Here is a 19,695-nt window from a genome sequence, read left to right on the forward strand (position 1 = left end):
CAGACCTACTTTTCTTCCATATATTTCATTGGCATTTTTCACAGAATGTGACAGGGGTCCGTAAGATATCACCTTAAATATACCCACATAGATTACACCAACACAGAAGAAGTGAAATTGACAATATAAAACTGCATAAAAACTGTCAGAGAAAAGAAAAAAGACTCGGCCAAAACCAGAAAAGAGAAAATTCTGATGACCCTGAGTGACATATTAACCCACATTTTATCTGGGTAGAGAGCGCGTATAGAAGTGAGACATATCAAATCTTGACATTTTAACTAAACACTTATGAAAACAGACTTCCATAAGGTCATGACATAAGTATACTAATAATTTCCTTTTGTTTAGATATGGGACAAAATAAATGATGAGTGACTCATGAAGTAGGTATGTCATCAGGGAAGACAATATATGAGTGTACATCACACACACTGCATTTGTTGTAGAAGCAAGCAAATTTTATAAATGCCTGCAAATTCATGCGCGCACAAACACACAGGTGCCAGCATGACTAAGTGGTTAAGCAGTTCACTTCCCAACCATGTAGTTTTGGGTTCCATCGCATTGTGTGGCACCTTGGGTAAAAGGCTTCTGCCATAATTCTTGGGTGACTGAAGCCTTGTAAGTGAATTTTGTATACAGATGCCTATCATGTATGAGTCAGTTTATATTTCCCCTTGTCTTTATGTGTATTTACTGGTTATAAACAATGGTGTTGTTTGCTGGTAGTTCACTGCAAAAGAGATCATTGTAAACAAAAGGTTAATTCATAAGGTGTCATTTGTTTCCAGTTCTTTGTGGAATCATGTCTGGCCTGTTTGTTGTTTAACAGACAAGGATTTTGTTACCTCACTTGGAAACAGATGGGGATTGGTATCAGGAAAGGTATTTCGCCAAGGAAAGCTATGCCCTAATGCACTCTTGTCTGACTAAAGCAAGCATAGAAAAGCAGACATTAAATGACTTTTTTTTACGTGTGCGCATGTGCATATGTGTGTGTGTTTTAGACTACTGAACGTACCACATTTTTTTCATTTTTCTCTCTAGTTATTTACTCTTATTCCTTTCTGTCAAAGAATGTAGGCTCGAAATGTAAAAGACTTCTCCATTTTTCCTGAGCATCAAACTAATACACTTGCTTGTCGCTCCTACACGTCTTTGTCTTTCTATAAATTTGAACTATATATATATATATATATATATATATATATATATATATATACACAAATTGAAATAGGGGTTGTAAATGCAAATCCTGGTACTCAACTAAGAGTCCACCACAACTTATAGCAGAAGCAGCTGTATGCTAATGAAGCCCATTATATAACATTTGTTTTTTTTCTGGTGTCATCTCTGCTTATATATATATATTCCAAGTTTCATGACGATTCCATCATGTGTGTGAGTGTGTGTGTTTGTCCCCAACCACCACTTCACAACTGGTGTTGGTGTGTTTATGACCCTGTAGCCTAGCAGTTTGGTAAAAGAAAATGATAGAATAAGTACTAGGCTTAAAACAATAAGTCCTAGTGTTGATTTGTTTGACCAAAAGTCTTCAAGGCAGTGCCCCAGTATGGCCACAATCAAATAACTGAAACAAGTAAAAAAAAAAAAAGACACACACACACCTATCATTGATTCCTTCTCACTCTCTTCACTGAATGTGAGTAGCCATGTAGCTTCTCTACACCAAGAACCTGCTCAACCCCAACCTCTTCTCTCATACCTTAACTTCCATCTAACATACGGACATACCCTGACTTCTTGGGTTTTGTAGATCTGCATGGCAAACTCAATAGTGTCAGCAACATGGAAATGTACCCAGTACACATTGTAAATGAGGTTGACATTAGAAAGGTCATTCAGCTGTAGTTATCATGCCCAAGCAGGCAGTAGAACACAGTGCAGTACCTGGACCATCAGATCTTTGTGAAAATATCAAGCCCATACTTGCATGGAACATGGATGTTAAATGATGATGATAATGATATTGTATCTAATCTAAATTTATTCCATGTAGTATCTAAAATTTCAATGCATAAGTTTGACCTGATCATTAAAAATTTGAAGGCAACAGCTGCATGAGATTCAATATAGTCTCAGATCAAGTCAAGTGCTCAAGAAATACAACTATGTATACACACACATATATATACATACACATGCACACATACATACACACATCTACATATTTGTGTGTGTGTGTATATATATATATACACACACACATATATCATTTCATGTCCAGTCAGTGTTGGGCTTGGTTTAATGGTTTATCTGAGGCAATTTTTTACAGTTAGATCCCCTTCATGTCAACCCTTTAATCATCTTTTCTAACATGTAAGGATGCAGTTTCCCTTTTCTATAACTCAGATACAGTAGTAGACTAAGTGCACACACACACAAACGGTAAGTTATTAATAATCTCAGATGCTACGAGAATATTCATTCTACTATAGGCACAACATTTTGTGGGAAGCAGGTGGGACCACCTAGTCAATTACAGCGACCCCAGTGCACAACTGGTACTTATTTCATAGAACTCTGAAAAGTTGACCACGGTGGAATTTGAACTCAGTATGTAAAGATCGATGAAATGGTACTGACCATTAAACCAGGTGTGCCAATGGTTCTGCCAGCTGGCAGCCTTTAAAAAACTGAAAAATCAGAATACCAAAAGACTGCAGCAAAGAAAACTATATTACTGAATGCCACAATACTGAAAGATCAAAACTTCAAATTGTGAGATATTTTAAGGAAAAATACCAAAACTGTTTTGAAGGAATTTATCAGAGGTACTCTCATAGAGACACATGCACCATGTGTCTATATGAGAGGATCTCTCAAGACAAATACTGCAGTCTTCGGTGTCTTAATATGTGGACATGAAGTTAAATAAAATAGCTTATTTGAGAAAAAGTGTATTCTTGGAATATGGTACTGAAGGCAATCGAAAACAAATAGTTTAATTACAAAAAATACTATTGTTCTTTCAATATAAACATATTTATATACCTAATATACTTTAATATACACAACCCAAGAATGTCAAAACTTTCATGCTGTAAACATGTTTCAGCATATTTATCATTATTGGATTCAATTTCTATAGTCTCATTAATAATTTACTTATAACTAACAATTCAGTTGTGAATAAACTATAACAGCTAAAATTAAAACAAATGCTTTTGTGGAAAGAACCAATCATAAGCTGAACACTATGAAGGGAGATAAGCAAGTGCATAAGACATTTCTATTTTACAAAATTGATCTCTTGATCATTCACTAATATTCAATAACAGGAGCATTTGAAGAATGGAAATAGTCTATGATGAAGCTATTTACATTTTCAATTGTCTCTGGAATCGTATCATTGTAATACACTTATTTGTTTCTAACATAAATGTTTTAATGTTTCTTTAATAAACTCCTTTTTAAAACTAAATAAGAATCTTTTGAAAGTGTTTTTATTAATTTTCCCGAGAATATTTCGGAATTTAGTGTTTCAATCTTTCAATATGTCATTAGCTTATGTGGTTTTCATTATTTCAAGCTTTCAATATTCTGACTTTTCAATCCTTTAATATATTCTCACAACATTAGTCTTGTGGTGTTCATGTTTATGACACACACACGCACACACATAAGAAAGAGAGATGGCAAAGGAATAAATGATTATCTTATGAACTTCATTAGCTTACAACTGTGTCTGCTATAAGATGCAGTGGACTCGTAGATGAGTGCCTGAATAATAACCTTATAGCTTCATCAAAACCTCAAATAAGAAGAGAAATTTATTTGGGAAAGAATTACATTTGTGCCTACATAGGGAACAACATCCTTTATCATCTCCCTTTCTTATTACTGCTCGATACTCAGCCAACACTTGATTTTGAAACAGGTTATTGATCTCGCAATGCCTAAGTGAAATACATGCACAAACACACACTCATCCGTTAAAAACTTATTCATTAGAGGATAGCCTTAAGGAAATGTTTGATATGTGGATATGGGAAGCACTCCGTCGGTTACGACGACGAGGGTTCCGGTTGATCCGAATCAACGGAACAGCCTGCTCGTGAAATTAACGTGTAAGTGGCTGAGCACTCCACAGACACGTGTACCCTTAACGTAGTTCTCAGGGATATTCAGCGTGACACAGAGAGTGACAAGGCCGGCCCTTTGAAATACAGGTACAACAGAAACAGGAAGTAAGAGTGAGAGAAAGTTGTGGTGAAAGAGTACAGCAGGGATCACCACCATCCCCTCGTGGAGCTTTAGGTGTTTTCGCTCAATAAACACTCACAATGCCCGGTCTGGGAATCGAAACTGTGATCCTATGACCGCGAGTCCGCTGCCCTAACCACTGGGCCATTGCGCCTCCACTATGTGGATATACCACAGTGTTCTGTTAGCTTTTCTTTAGGACCCTAAAAAATTGTCTAATTTAAACATGAGAGCCAAGAAATTAACTATTGTTAGGCGTGCCTCCACTAATTTAGAAAATCTGAGGTTCTTTAAGAATTGGTGATCTTTCCAGAACCAATCAGTGGTTAATCCATTGTCTCTGAATAATTTACGGGAGATGAAGTTGAAGTTCACCTGTAAGGAGTGTAAAACATTTAATCAACGATGTCACCTATTTCTGCAGAATCCTTGGCTCCCATACTCACATCAAAGGTCTCAACATTATACCATTTTTACCCATGTGGTGTTATTGTAAAGGAGAAATTTTTCTGGTGTATAATCTGATCTCAGCATCAATAAATGCAGAGCTCTATCTTCCTTCTGTTTACCTATATTCCCTTATATGCAGTATTTCTTCCTTTTCTTACTGTTCTTCCCTCTGTCCCTTCCAGCATCTCAGTCTGCTTCATTGAGTGTTGGGTGACTGCTGACTATTACCATATCTCTCCCTCTACATTTGACAATCTCCTAGTTCTCTTAGCAATATTTTCTACTCTCTTCCACCTCTCTCAGCAGTCCTAACCATTTTTGACAATGACAGAAAGAGGAATAAATAAATATATAAATGAAAACTTAGACACATTACTTAACATATATATTAGAAGCTCCTGGCAATGCCTGGGTATCAAAGATAAAGATATATACATAGATAATTACATATAGATATACCCCTAAACATATATAACAGCATGATTAACTGAAGCAGAACCCACCCACCCGAAAAAATAAAAAGCAAACATACACAAATATATACTGAGTTGCAAACAAAAACTTTAGTAACTTAATCTTCATAGTGGATTCCATTTCTAGAAACTCATCTATATTACATTTCAATTAACCCACTACTCTTGGTTTTCCTTACCACTTAAAGAAAAAAAATCATAAACACCCAAATTCATGCCAGTTTCTTATAAAACAGGGTTGGTGACAAAAAGAGTAATGGGCAGTAAAAAATCTGCATCAATGTTCATCTGACCCATGCAAACATGGAAAAGTAAATATAAAATGATAATGATGATATATAAAAGATTAAAGGAAGATTGAAAAAGAATTTGACATCAAATGAGTGTACTACCACCATCATCACTATCTGTCTCCTCCCTCTCTTTGTATTTGTCTTTCTCTTCATCTTTCTATTCCACTATTCCAGAGAGAAATAGTGAGAAAGAGAAATTGACATAACTACTCTGTTACAACTTTCCAGTTTTAATGTTCACTTCATTAAACACCAATAATAACTACTGTTTTCTCTATTTCCTAATCTATTGTCTACTGGGTCATCCCATAAATAATGCGTTTTTTTTATACTTTTATTTTTCAAAATTAAGATAAAATAGTTCTTTTTTAATCTAAAATATACTCTCCATTTTCTACAATGCTCTTCCATTTATCTGGTAGACTTGCAAGACCCCCTCTTCCTCAATTCACTTGTCCGCGACGAAAAATACTCCTCCAGTACTGTTCTGACCATGTCAACAGAATTCATATATTTCTGTCCAAATGATTTTGAAGATTGCAGAATAAATGATAACCAGATGGGGCAATGTCTGGCAAATATAGTGGATTGGGCATTGTTTCACATTCAAACTGCTCCAGCCTTTGGAATGTCATCCTCATTGTATGTGGCTAAGCATTATCCTGATGGAAGAAAACTTTTTGTCTTGAAACCAAAGATGGCTGGTTTTCTTCTACCGCTGACTTAAATTGTTCAAGCTGCTCACAGTAGATTTCCTTTGTTATCATTTGGTTTGGGTTTAAAGGTTCAAAGTGGACTAAACCTTTCATATCCCACCAAACAGATAACACCATATGTGGGTGAAGACCTTATTTAGCCTGTGGTGTTAGTGTTTCTCCTTTCCCTACATTGCTTGACATTTTTATAGAGAATCCATTTCTCATCACCAGTCCCTATTCGGTCCAAAAAAGGTTCATTCATGAAATGTAACAGCAAAGAAGAGTACACATTCACTCTCTGCATGCGATTAGACTCGGAAACCACTGTGAGGAACCCACTGACCCAATTTGCTGATTTTTCTGATGGCACACAGGTGTCAACAAATGGCTGAATGACCAAGCTTCTCTGCTAGTTCCTCAACAGTTATGATGGATTTTGTTCCACCAGGGTTTGCATGATGTCCTCGTTGAGCTCAACAGATCTTCCAGGATGAAGCTCATCTTCTAGGTTGTAGTTTCTGGAACCACCATTGACACTGGTTCATGGTTATTGTACAATCCCCATATACTACATTAATATTTTTTGCGCTGTTGCCTTTATAAAGCAAAATATGCTGAATATGCTATTTTGTCACTTCCACAATAGCTTTGGAAAAAAAAACAACTTAAAATCAAACTACCTGCTTTTATAGCAAGTTGATGCAGATAGTTTATTCTGTCCCCCTCTGACTTTTTAGTTCATGCAATTGAAAAAACTGCATTATTTATGGGAGGACTTAATGCCGTGCATTCTGTAATGAACAGTAGATAAGAGAAAAACCTCTCCTTAGATAACTCACCAGTCTTAGGCAAATAACTTTCTCAGATCTGGCAAAGTTAATAACTTGCAATCCTGCATATAAATATGTGAAAAGAGAGAGGTGGGATTAACCCAGTAACGCCTAAATTCTAGGTACAAAAAAAAAAAAAAAAAAAAAAAAAGTTATTGGTTTATTTCTTCTCCAGCTCTTTTAAAGACAAGGGGTAAGTTTGATGCAAACAAACTTCTAACACATGCACACACACAGATATATAATTTTTTCTCAACATGTTTTATGTATGTTGAATGATATACTTTTGTGTGTGTATACAAGCAGTCCTCAAGATTTGCCAGTTCATATTTTGTACTCTGCAGACTTTTGAAAGTGTGAAGAACACAACAATCAAAAGTCTTGACTGCCTCAGTGTGTGGTTGTGTGCATAATTCAAAGGCCAAATATTCTGCTATTACTGTTTTAACATCCACCTTTCCATATCTGCATGGGTTGGATGGAATTTGTTGTGGTAGATTTTCAATAGTCAGATGCCCTTCCTGTTGCCAACCCTAACCAATGTCTAAGCAAGGTATTTTTCCTGGTGTTCAGAAGATTGGAAATAAACAATACTTGTATAGTGATGACGATGCTTGTTTACAACTATCATATGTCAAGCCATGGAGACACAAATATACATACACATACATCAGGGGTCGACAAACTGGGGTAAATTACCCTAAGTGGAGCGAAAATGAAATTCTTGTGGGTAATGAGGATTCATTAGACATAAGTAAAATTATATAAAAAACGAGTTCCTTCAATAAACCTTTTGAATTCAAAGAAGCTATGATTTTCTCCCTTTCAAATTAAGGGGGTAACGTTGGTGTTAATAAATATATTTTGGGTTAATTGGTTCAAAAAGTTCCCTGATCATTGACATACATTTTTACAGTTTCTGTTTACCAAACCCACTCACAAAGTTTTGGTTGGATCAAGTATATAGCAAAAAAAGACTTGCCCAAAGTTAGACACAGTAGAACTGAACATGAAATCATGTGACTGGGAAGTAAACTCCTTAACCACACAACCAAGCCTGCACCAAATATTATGCTTGTATGCAGTAGTGTTGTCCAAACATAGATAAACTTTAGAGTTTGCCCAAGCTTTCAATTATGTTGATATTTTGTTTCTTGTGAGAGAGTCACAAATTAGCAATAAATGTATTTAAGTTTAAATATCCTGAAATGAAATCCTATCCCACCCCACTCCAAATACAAATTCCCAACACATGACCACACCAGTTCAGCCATTGTATCAATAATTGTGAAAACCCACAAAAAAAGTAAATAAAATAAAAAAAAAAATTACCTGACAGCTGAAGAAAATATGTTATAACAATATAAGCTAGTGAGACCATGATTGCTATGACAGAAGACCACCAAATACTGGCACCACATCGCCAACGATGCACCTAAAAGTAAAAGACAAAAAAAGACAAGTCTCTGAATTACATGTGGCTGAGTTAAAAAACAACTTAACACACAAACCAATTAAGCAATTTTTTTCAAGGTAATGAACAGACATCAATTTTTAATCCTTTTGTTACCATATTTCTGTTAAAATACGTTGTTTTTGTTTCAATTGATTTAGAAAATAATGAAGAATGTGGTAAAATTATCTGTTAAGATGGTGATTAGAACAAGGAAATATTTGGTGCATGTGCACACACACACACATGTAGAAAACAAATTAAGAGAAAATAACTCAAAATGGGTCTGTGACATGAATTTTGAAGGGGAGTGTATTGAATGTTGTACATGATAAATTTCTAATTTCTTTTAAAGTGCCTTTGCAGACAGAGGAAGTAAATAAAAACCTAGTGGTGATTGTGATAAAACTCTGAATGTTGGGGAGATAATTTCAAAAAGGAATTAAAAATATTTCTTAATGAATTATCATGCTGGGAAAAAAATGACTATCTGAATTTCATTTAAAAAGCAAGGGACAACTAGACTTCAAAACAAAAAATCATTAACCATTCATTAAGAAATATTAATTTATTCAAATTATCTCTCCTACTTATTAGAATTGTTAAGTTTTGTTTATCTTCGTTGAACATCATAGGAATTAAAAAAAATTATACCACTGCTTGCCATTTAGATGCTACTGATAATATTGACCTACAACAAACTTAGATATAACTATAATGAGTGTTTGTATTTGGCATGAGATCAGAAGCAAGCAATCAGTGGGCCAAGTCTATGAACTTTGGTCATCAGCCTTGATCAAGAAGATCCATTACTTTTTTAACAAAACATTCATTTAGCCAGGTGTTAGCTGCAGGTCAATTCTGATTGAGCAGATGCATGATCAAAAGCACTGTGCCCAAGTTGAGCCTGTCTTTTTAGGGCTAATTAAGGCTGTCTTTCCCAAGATGAGTGTGATTTAAGGAAGATTTGGCTGTTACCTTCAGCAGGTTGAGTTACTACACACAGACGTTTCCTTCTAACAGATCGATGCACATTTTTGATTTCAGAGGTCCTCACAATCTGGTTTTGATTGTTGGTCATTTTAGGAGTAGTTAAGGCCACTTCATTTCAATTACATTAGTTAATACTCTTTGGATAGGCATAAACACTTGGGTTTCATACTTCAAGCCTCTCCACCAAAAATATCCCATGCCTCAAGATTATATTGAAAACAAAGTTTAGAAGCCAGTTTTGATTTCAAGAATGTGAAGTTATCACTTAAATTACAATGCTAATACCATTGCTGCTTCTACCTTGAGAAAAGCATGAATAGTACAACTTCAAAATCTCCCCATCTCTCCCAGAGCCAATAAAGATAAGTTTATGTGCCAAAAGTGTCATGCAGAAGCCATCAAGACAGAACCTCTACATAATTGCTAGACCTGCTATTAATAAACAGGAGCAAAATCTCCTTCAAAGAACACAATCAAGGATAGTAAATACCAAAGTAAGTTATTCTTGAAAATAAATCAGAATTACTATGGTTTGAATGCCTTTGATAACTTTGCTTGTTAAGTACTGACCTGGGATTAAACAAGAAAAGTTACACAGAAAGAGATATTTACTTCCTGAGTATACCAACTATGTGCAACATATTTTTCTTTAGTTTTGTTGACTGGTGAATTATTTTCTCTTCTTTTCATTAGTTTCCAAGTAACTGATTGATAAACAAGCAAGTAACTACAGCAGGACAGAAATAGCCAGTGACCATACAAGTTTATCATAAGCACACACACTACATATTATATTTTATGTGTCAATGATAGTATTTGTCTAAATGTAAATAAAGCTGTGTGTACAAATATCATATATACATATGTACAACTCACACATGCAAGTGTATATCACACACACACACACACACTGAAATTGATTATTCTCGTTTGACACTTTGTAAAATGTTAAAGAAATTTTTTTTCTGAGAAAATAAAGCTTTCAAGACAGCCTTAGGAACACAAGCAGTATGTTAGTCTGATGATTAACACTGGTTCTCAATCTTTTTGACTTGTAGTGGCACACTGGAGATCAAACTATCAAGACAAAAAAAAATTTACTAGCACACTTTACATGGAAAGTTAAAGAAACAAACTGTTATTAAAGTTTAAGTTTTATGAAGAAATGTTGAAAACTATCGCTTATAATGCTATATAAATCATATGACAGCAAAATTAACAATAATGTGGTTTTCAAGACACTCAAGCATTAGACTGGAATTTCTAAACCTTTTTAAATTCCAGAGTACACCTAGATAGCTTTTTGATGTACCACTGCACTCTAGCATACTGTTTGAGAACCACCATTCTAGGGAATTTACTTCTGTATTCTACTTATTTTGATGACCTTAGAAAGATGACAGGATAAGTTAACTAACTAGAAGGATGAACTGAAACAGCAGTATAATACTGACTTCAAATTTTGGCACAAGGCCAACAATTTTGGTACTTATTTTATCAACTGTGAAAGGATGAAAGGCAAAGTTGATCATGGAAGAATTTGAACTGAAAATGTGAAGACTGATGAAAGACTGCTAACTATTTTGCCCAGCATTTTAATAATTTTGCCAGCTCATTGCCTTAATCAATGATATGATATCTATATATATAAAACTGTAGTTGTGTGAGTGTCTGTCCCCTTCGATTTAGATTCCTAACTACTCCCACATTTTGCGGTGCAGTTTAACCAAAACAGGGTATCTTATAGTCGTGATTCATATCGAGCCCGTCTGGGTATTAGCGCGCATCTACGATGAGTCTATGATTTTAAAAATAATTTAACAATTTTTTATTCCATTTTAATGCATATTTTTTCGTGTCGATGGCGGCGGAGTTGGCGTCCACGCTCACACCTGTTTGCTTCTCCCCCTTCTTCCCTCCCTCGTGAAGCTGTGGGGAAGGGAGTGTAAGGAAATCAACGTCCTAAAGCGTTGTCAAGGAGACCAGCGTTCTTTTAGAACAACGACTTCATGGCTTGAAGACACCAAAATTACCATCATTTTTTATTCCATTTTTAATGCATTTTTTTGCTATGACTCACTAAAAATGCTTATATAGTTATTTCCCTTACAAACCCGAGCAACGCCGGGCGATACTGCTAGTTGACTTATACATTCAGTAGTGGATTTTCCAAGGTGAATTATGTCTCAAAGACAGTGGAACAAGAGCAGGTATCTTGCTGAAGAAGTGAATACAAACCTTGCCCATCTGGGGATGGGCGGTAGGGGAGAGATATGTGAAGTCAAGGTACAAGGTGAACTTGAAAGACAAAATAGGATAAACAGAAAAGGTGAATGAGTAGGTAGCCGAGCTGGAGTGAGAGTAACATGATAAAGTGACTATTACATTACATACCATGTCTACCCACCCACACAATTTGTTCCTGAAGGTCATTTGTCACCTGAAATGTTTGTAAACCAAAACTATTTTTCCCATAGAAAATTCATGAGGCATGGTGAATTCGAGCAGGGATGTGCACTGATGCTCTCCTGTTGATACCCTCACCTTGTCACTAACAGTTGTTGCTGACTTGTATGTTCATTATTTTAAGACACTGTTTATCACCCAAGACATTTTATGTTTGAAAAATTGTTTGTAAACAGAGCTTCCAGTAGACATGCCACACATTCACACACACATACAATGGGTTTTTCCACGATTTCTGTTTATCAAATACACTCACAAGGCATTTGTAGGCCTAGGGCTACAGTAGAAGACACTTGCCTAAAACCACACGGTTGCAAAGTGAGCTTCTTAACCACACAGTCATGTCTGCACCAACATAAAGGAAAAAAAATGTTATTCATTGCTGTGATGTAGAATAAACTGCAATAGTTTGAGCAAGTTGCATTGCTTTTGCCACCTAGCTTGTTTATTTTAGAAGTTTTCATGGTAGTAACATTAAAAGCAAACAACATAATGGTGTAAACAGGATCTATTGGATGTGTAATGTTAACCAACATAAAATGTAGAGCACATTTGAGCTAGGCATGAAAATCTGGCACTAGTAGTGATAGTAATGGTTTCTAATTTAGGTAGAAGTCCAGCAATTTTAAAAGGAAGGGCTGGACTTAATGGTTACTGCCAACCTTGGCCTGATTTGAACTCAGACATAACTAAATATTGCAAGATATTTTATCAGACTCAATCAACCCTGCTGAGTTGAAATCCACAGATTCTCGGAAAGAAAGGATACAGACAAAGCTGAGATGTTTGAAACTGGAATGCAAAAAGCTGGAAGAAATATCACAAAGGCAGTTTTTCTTTGATGCTTTAAAGATTCTGCCAGGTTTGAAATTTTGGCATGAGGCCAGCAATTTTTGGAGAGGGAGTAAGTCAATTACATCAACCCCAGTGCTCAACTGGTACTTATTTTATCAACCTGAAAGGATGACAGGCAAAATTCATCTATGCAGAAATGCCGCTAAGCATGTTACCCAGTATGCTAATAATTTCCAGTTTGATGCCTTATATAATAATAATGATAATAATGATCATCATCATCATCATCATCATCGTTTAACGTCCGTTTTCCACGCTAGCACGGGTTGGACGGTTTCGACCGGGGTCTGGGGAGCTAGGGACTGCCCCAGGCTCCAGTCTAGTCTGGCAGTGTTTCTACAGCTGGATGCCCTTCCTAACGCCAACCACTCCGCGAGTGTAGTGGGTGTTTTTTACGTGCCACCTGCACAGGTGCCAGAGGGGTCTGGCATCGGCCACGTTCGGATGGTGCTTTTTATGTGGGGGGGGGTGCAGAAATATATAGGGGAGCACCAGTGGGGAGGGGTGGTTCAGAGAAATGATGACAGGTTCTAGGCAAGTAGAACGTAGGATATCAAGAGAGGGGTAATGCATGGTGAAATAGCGTGTTGAAGAGGGGGGGTTCGAAGAGTAGACACCTATAATAGTGGTGGGAGAAGCGACATCCGGTATAGATGGAGCAAAAATATAGAGATATCCGGTATTGGTGGTGGGGGTGGGCAAGGGCGGGTGCACCAGGAATATGCGAAGGTTGAACTGACGGGCTGGCTTAAAAATGCTCTTTGGAAGGGGGGAAAGGAAGAGGGGGGATGGCAGACAACGTAAAAGAGGGAGAGAGAGAAGGGAATAGTGGAACCCCGCGAAAATGGGCCGCCATTGAAAAAAAAAAAAAAAAAAAAAAAACCCCTGTATGGAGAAATAATATGCAATACGAGGCAAAGCTGAAAATAGTAATAATAATAATAATCATCATCATCATCGTTTAACGTCCGGATTTCTCATATAGGTACAAAAGCCAGAAATTTATGGGAAGGAGTCAGATGATTACATGAATACCAGTATTCAACTGACATTTATTTTATAGGCTGGAAGGAAATGAACTCACAACATTTCCTATTTAAATACCATATGGCGTTTTTCTAATTCTCTAACAACCTCCACAACATCTACCTGGCTAATGATGATGATAATACTTTTTACTATAAGGCTTGAAATTTTGGTAGAGCAAACTAGTTGATTACACTGACCCCAGTTCTTGACTGGCACTAATTTTATCTACCCTGAAAAAATGTAAGGCATAGTCAACTGAGGTGGAATTTGAACTCAGAATGTAAAGCCAGAAGAAATGCTGCTAAACATTTTGTTCAGTGTGCCAAACAATTCTGCCAGCTCACTATGCAGTGGCTCACATGGCTTCTGATCTTAACTGATTGGAAGTGTTATAATGTACATGTTTTGTTCTGGTATAAAAGATGGGCTACAGTAAATATTCTGCTCAATATTACAGATTTGCTTGTCAGTTATTTGACCATAACCAGTTGAGCATGCCCCTTAGTGGCTGACAATATGTGCATCTCTGATCATGAGCAGAAGTAGTGGGGGTGTATCATAGCCATGTATTGAGAGGAACTCTTTGGGGTTTGAATAATTCACCTCTAGAAACATGGGTGTTTTGTTCATCGTCCTTAAATCTTATTCAGGGACCTTTTGAGTGGGATGGGCTACTCGACCAGAAGAAAATTCTAACTGGGCCCCACCCTCAAGTTTATGATGCATGTGCCTGGTGTACCCTTATCAGACGGGTAGTCATCATGAGTATATTGGGTTTTGTATATTTGTACCCCAGTGTCACTGTCCTATCACTCAATAATAAGAATTTATTCATCACAACGATCAAGGATGAGCACACAGTACAAAGCTAAATTACAACTGTGGTGAAGGTTTATGCAGAACCAATTATATGACCCCACCCAAAAAACCCCTTGTACAAAAACAACTAAGAACAAAAGGAATAACTTGATGTCCCAATAATGGGGCCTGCTACCAAAGGCTAATCAAAAAGAACCTCATTAATTGTTATCCTAACTTCTGGCAAGTATTCTTTCTCAGTTGTATTCTTGAGTCTAGAGCCGTGATTCCCAACGTGGGGCGCATGCTCCACTGGTAGAGCATGGTATTATTTTGGTGAGGCATGCATAGGGTTATGCTGAATTTTTATACCTTTTGAACACAATGTATAGTATACCAATAGAGAAAGGGTGCAATTCGAAAATGAGTTATTAAAAAATATTCTTTACATCCCTTCTGTGGACAATTTTATCAAATTTTGGAGACTTTAGAGACAACAGGTCATTTTTATCTTATTCATAAGATCTGATGTCACTAAAGAAGGAATAGATTATTTCCTTCGATTTAGTGGTATGTGAAAACATGTAGGTAATTACAAACGCGTATATGTGTGTGCGTGTATATACTATAGAACTGGTCAGTATTGAAAGCAATGCCATCTTAATTCCCTATGGAGAAATAAACTGGAGAGAGATTTATGTGCAGGTGTGTCTAAGAGTATTGAGTCTTATCTCTGGCAACAGAAAGGAATGAAAGAATTGAATGGTTGAAATGGAGTGGCAGTGAGGGGTAGCATCAGTGAAGGAAAAGAAAGAGGCAGACAGAGAGAAACTTATGGTACTGGTAATGCACATACACACACATGTATATATATGAACAGAGATGAAAATTAACAGGTCATTTTATTCCCACCCATCAGTTTTGTGAATTCAGCAAAAAGGTAAGAAAAACTTCCAAGATTGATACAAAGGCTTTTTGCAGCTGAGAAGATTCACGGAATATTTTTTTGTTTTTTTTTAAAAAATATTTTCTGAAAGTTTATATTGAAATCATTTTGAAGAAATTGTTGAAAAAATTTGCTTGAACTGAAATTTTTTTGTGTTTGATTCTGCCCCACCCTGACTTTGGATGATCGTAACTTTCAGAAAAATGGATATTTTTTTAATCATTTCAATACATTTTATCTCTTTTCCACACATATTACAATGAAGTGCCAATTATCTAGCAACCCAATACAAAGTTATATGGTGCTTGACATTAACATAAACATAACCTCCCCCTCCCCACACACACTTTTTTGCAATTGTTCAATCTCTTTGACATCAAACTTCCAAATTATCACACCTTATTGTCATTAGATAGAGTAGGCCTAATGACATTATTCTTTTATTTTTTGATTGCTTACAGACTGCAGTTATGCTGGGGTATCACTTTCAAGAGTTTAGTCAATCTTACCAACTCCAGTTCTTTTGTGTCAAACTGCCAAGTTACTAGACATAACACTAGCAGGTTCTATACTGATATAAATATAACACTTTAGCATTTAAACTGGTCATAACCAGCCCAAGTATTCAACCTGTTTTATGTTCAAAACTGGCCATATCTGGCCTATCACACCTCTCTAAAATACCCTTTTAAAAATAAACAATAAATGCAAGAGTTTGTGAGTGGATTTGGCAAACAGAAACTGAAAGAAGCCCAGTGTATATGTGTGTGTTTGTCCCCCACCACCAGTTGACAACCAGTGTTGGTGTGTTTATGCCCCTGTAACTTAGCAGTTTAGCAAAAGAGACAAAAAAAAGTACTAGGCTTAAAAACAAAAAGCATGGCCAAAGTCAAAATGACTGAAACAAGTAAAAAATAAATTACTTTATCAAAATCTTGAAGCTAAGAGATAATGTGATTTATTTAAAACAATGTAAATAAATAGCTGTTCACTTGACAGATTAATCTGAACACTAAAGCGTAAATATCCACCAAATACACTAACAAGCAATTGGTTAACCTGAGGCTCCTGCGACGATTTCATCTCAATCGAAGGAGAGGAGCTTTCTCCGTCCGGGTTGCGGATCCGTGGAACAAGCTGCCAGACGAGATGGTGAAGATGCCGACGACCGCTTTGTTCAAAGCCTCCCTGGACCTCAAGTGGCCTGAACTCTTTACATGAACACCACCCTGTACTTAACTCCATGTCCCCCTACATGGCCTTGCTATTTGCTTTTGAGCCAAATTAACTAACTAACTAACTACAGCAGAAAACACATCCTCAAGGTTCTACATCAGGCATGGGCAACCTTTTTTGAGAAGTGGGCTGCATGGGACACAGATCATGATCAAATGGGCCATGCTACTAAAAAAAAAAAAATTCAAGGCAATTTTTCATTAGGTGTACCTTTCTGAAATTCTTGTGGGCTGCAAGTTGCCTATAGCTGTTTTACCTTGTGAGACTGAATCCAAAACCACATAACTGTGAAGCAAACTTAATTACACAACAATATATCTTTGCCAATGTTTGGCATTTTAATAAATCTCCCCCACTCCCTATAAGAAATATATATAAAATAAAAACATGAGAGAGCATCTACATAGTTACTAAACCAATGAGAAATAGTAGTAAAATCTCCCCCAAATCGATTCCTACTGTCCTACATGGATACAGTGGATAATGTTGTCTTAGTTATATTATATCTGCAATAAATAACTGGATAAATACAGTGATAAGATGATATTGCAGAAATACTTTTGGTCAGGGCTGAGCTGGTTGTACCAAACAAGATAAGCTGCTTAGAAGAGATTTTCTTCTAACAGTGCTAGTGTATGTCTGAAAAACTATCTTTCTACATTGTTACCACTGACACAAAACTAACTTCTGCTAAGCCTATTGAGGTTTATCTCAGAATACATCAACTTCAACTTTTAATTACTGTCATAGCAGAAGTAGTAGACGTTTTAGTCCCAAGTTAGCCTGATTCAATAAACTTATGATAAAAGATGTGCAAACTGTGACAATCTCATCTTTTTTTTCAGATAATGCATCCACTTAGCTCAATGTACCCTCCCTTTTGTAAGATAGTAGGAAGCATTTTGAGGATATTTTTAAAAAGATTAGGTGTAATTTGAGATTTGGTTGCTATTTCTACCAGGTATTACAATGTGTAACTAGAATAAAAGTCATGATCCAATGGCAAGTCTTATTGAGATAATTGGTGATAATGGCATGGATCTTAACATTACTAGATGTTCTGATACCTATTCCAAATATTTGGAATGTGTGTGTTTCTGTTTAGCAAATCCACCCACAGGTATTAGTTGGCTTGAGGCCATAGTAAAAGACACTTGTCCAAGGTGTGTGCAGTGGGACACAACCATGGTTAAACACCTTAGACACACATGCCTGTGACTAAAGTCAAATTCATGTAACATATTCAGATAAAAACTATTGTGGCAAATGTTCTACAGATGAATGCCCATCTTATTCATTTAAATCATGAAGTGGCAATTTATTTTTAGCTAGTTAATTTATCATTCTCTTACTTTAGGCTCAAACTAGACTAGAATACATACAGATATCTAACCATGCTCTCAAATAAATGTTTTTCACTGTCATAATCAGAAATGATCACCAACTGCACTGATTTTATGAGCTGAGAGTAATAAGATTTGCACTTTTACAAAGGAATAGAGTGCTATAGGTACAACCAAAAATTGGATTTGTGTTATGATTCACTTTTCCAATGCTAACATAGGTTTTATCTTATAACCAGATGCATTGCCTGTTTTTCAAGTGAATTTTTTATTTCACCTGCCTTTGAAGGTGTAGAGCTACAGAATAATTTAACAGGGAATGTCAATAAAATGCCATTGTTTTTTTTGTTCAAATAGTTTCATGTGAAGAGATGTCATGTAAACATTCAAGCACACACACACACGCACGCACGCATATATATATATATATTATATATATATATAATATATATATATATATACACACACACCACACACACACACGTGTGTGTGTATATCTATCTTTCTCATCATTATTTAAAGTCTGTTTTCCATGCTGGCATGGGTTGGATGGTTTGACTGAAAACTGGTAAGCTGCACCAGGTTTCAATTATTCGCCATGATTTCTACAGCTTGATGCCTTTCTTAATGCCAACCACTCCAAGAGTGTAGTGGGTGCTTTTTACATGCCACCGGCACAGGCATCAGTTATGAAACATTGGCATTGCCACAACTTTGATTTCACTTGCTTGACAGGTCTTCACAACTATGGCATATTGCCAAAGGTCTCAGCCACTTGTCACTGCCTCCGTGAGGCCCAAAATTCAAAGGGTGCATTTTACACACCAGGTATGTGACACTGGCATTGGCCACGACTATGATTCCACTTGGTTTGACGGGTCTACTTAAGCACAGCATATCACCCAATGTTTGAAGGGTATTATTTATGTACCACCGGTATGCGAGCCAGTTACATGACATTGGCACTGGCCACAACTGCAATTTTAATTTGGCTTCACGAGTCTTCTAAAGCACAGCATATCGCCAAGGGTGTTGATCACTTGTCATTGCCTTTGTGAGGCCCAATGTTCAAAGGTCATGCTTCATCGCCTTGTCTCATGTCCTTCTGGGTTTACCTCTGCCACAGGTTCCCTCCACAGTTAGAGGTCAGCACTTCTTCGCACAGCTGTCCTTGTCCATACACATTACATGACCATACCAGCACAGTCGTCTCTCTTGTGTACCATATCTGATGTCTCTTATATTCACTTTTCTCTCGAGATGCTTACACTCTGTTATACATGTACACTGACATTGCACATCCAGTGAAGCATACTAGCTTCATTTCTTCCAAGTTTTTGCATATCCTTGGCAGTCACAGCCCATGTTTCACCACTGGGTAGCATGGCTGTTTGCACACAGGCATCATGCAATCTGCCTTTCACTCTGAGGGAGAAGCCCTTTGTTACCAACAGAGGTAGAAGTTCTCTGAACTTTGCTCCTATATATATATATATATATATATATATATATATATATATTATATATATATATATATAGATAAACACCCATTTGCTGCAGAAATACATCCAGAGAAAGAAAACTGAGTGTTGTAGACCAGGC

At 36.5% G+C, this 19,695-nt stretch overlaps 1 protein-coding gene across 2 annotated transcripts in view; it reads right to left on the bottom strand.

Annotated features, from left to right (window-relative positions):
- Nucleotides 1-19,695, bottom strand: part of LOC115210302 (nucleoporin NDC1-like) — a 59,586-nt gene that overhangs the window by 27,421 nt on the left and 12,470 nt on the right. The window contains exon 2 of one of the 2 annotated variants that reach the window (XM_029778824.2): nucleotides 8,307-8,409. The exons of the other annotated variant lie outside the window; for it this stretch is intronic. Coding sequence (XP_029634684.1) covers nucleotides 8,307-8,409 — 103 coding nt within the window. The remainder of the gene's footprint in view (nucleotides 1-8,306; nucleotides 8,410-19,695) is intronic. 2 annotated transcript variants of the gene reach the window in all.

The sequence above is a fragment of the Octopus sinensis genome, linkage group LG4 (genome assembly GCF_006345805.1).
Source record: "Octopus sinensis linkage group LG4, ASM634580v1, whole genome shotgun sequence".
In the NCBI taxonomy this organism is placed as follows: Eukaryota; Metazoa; Mollusca; class Cephalopoda; order Octopoda; family Octopodidae; genus Octopus; species Octopus sinensis.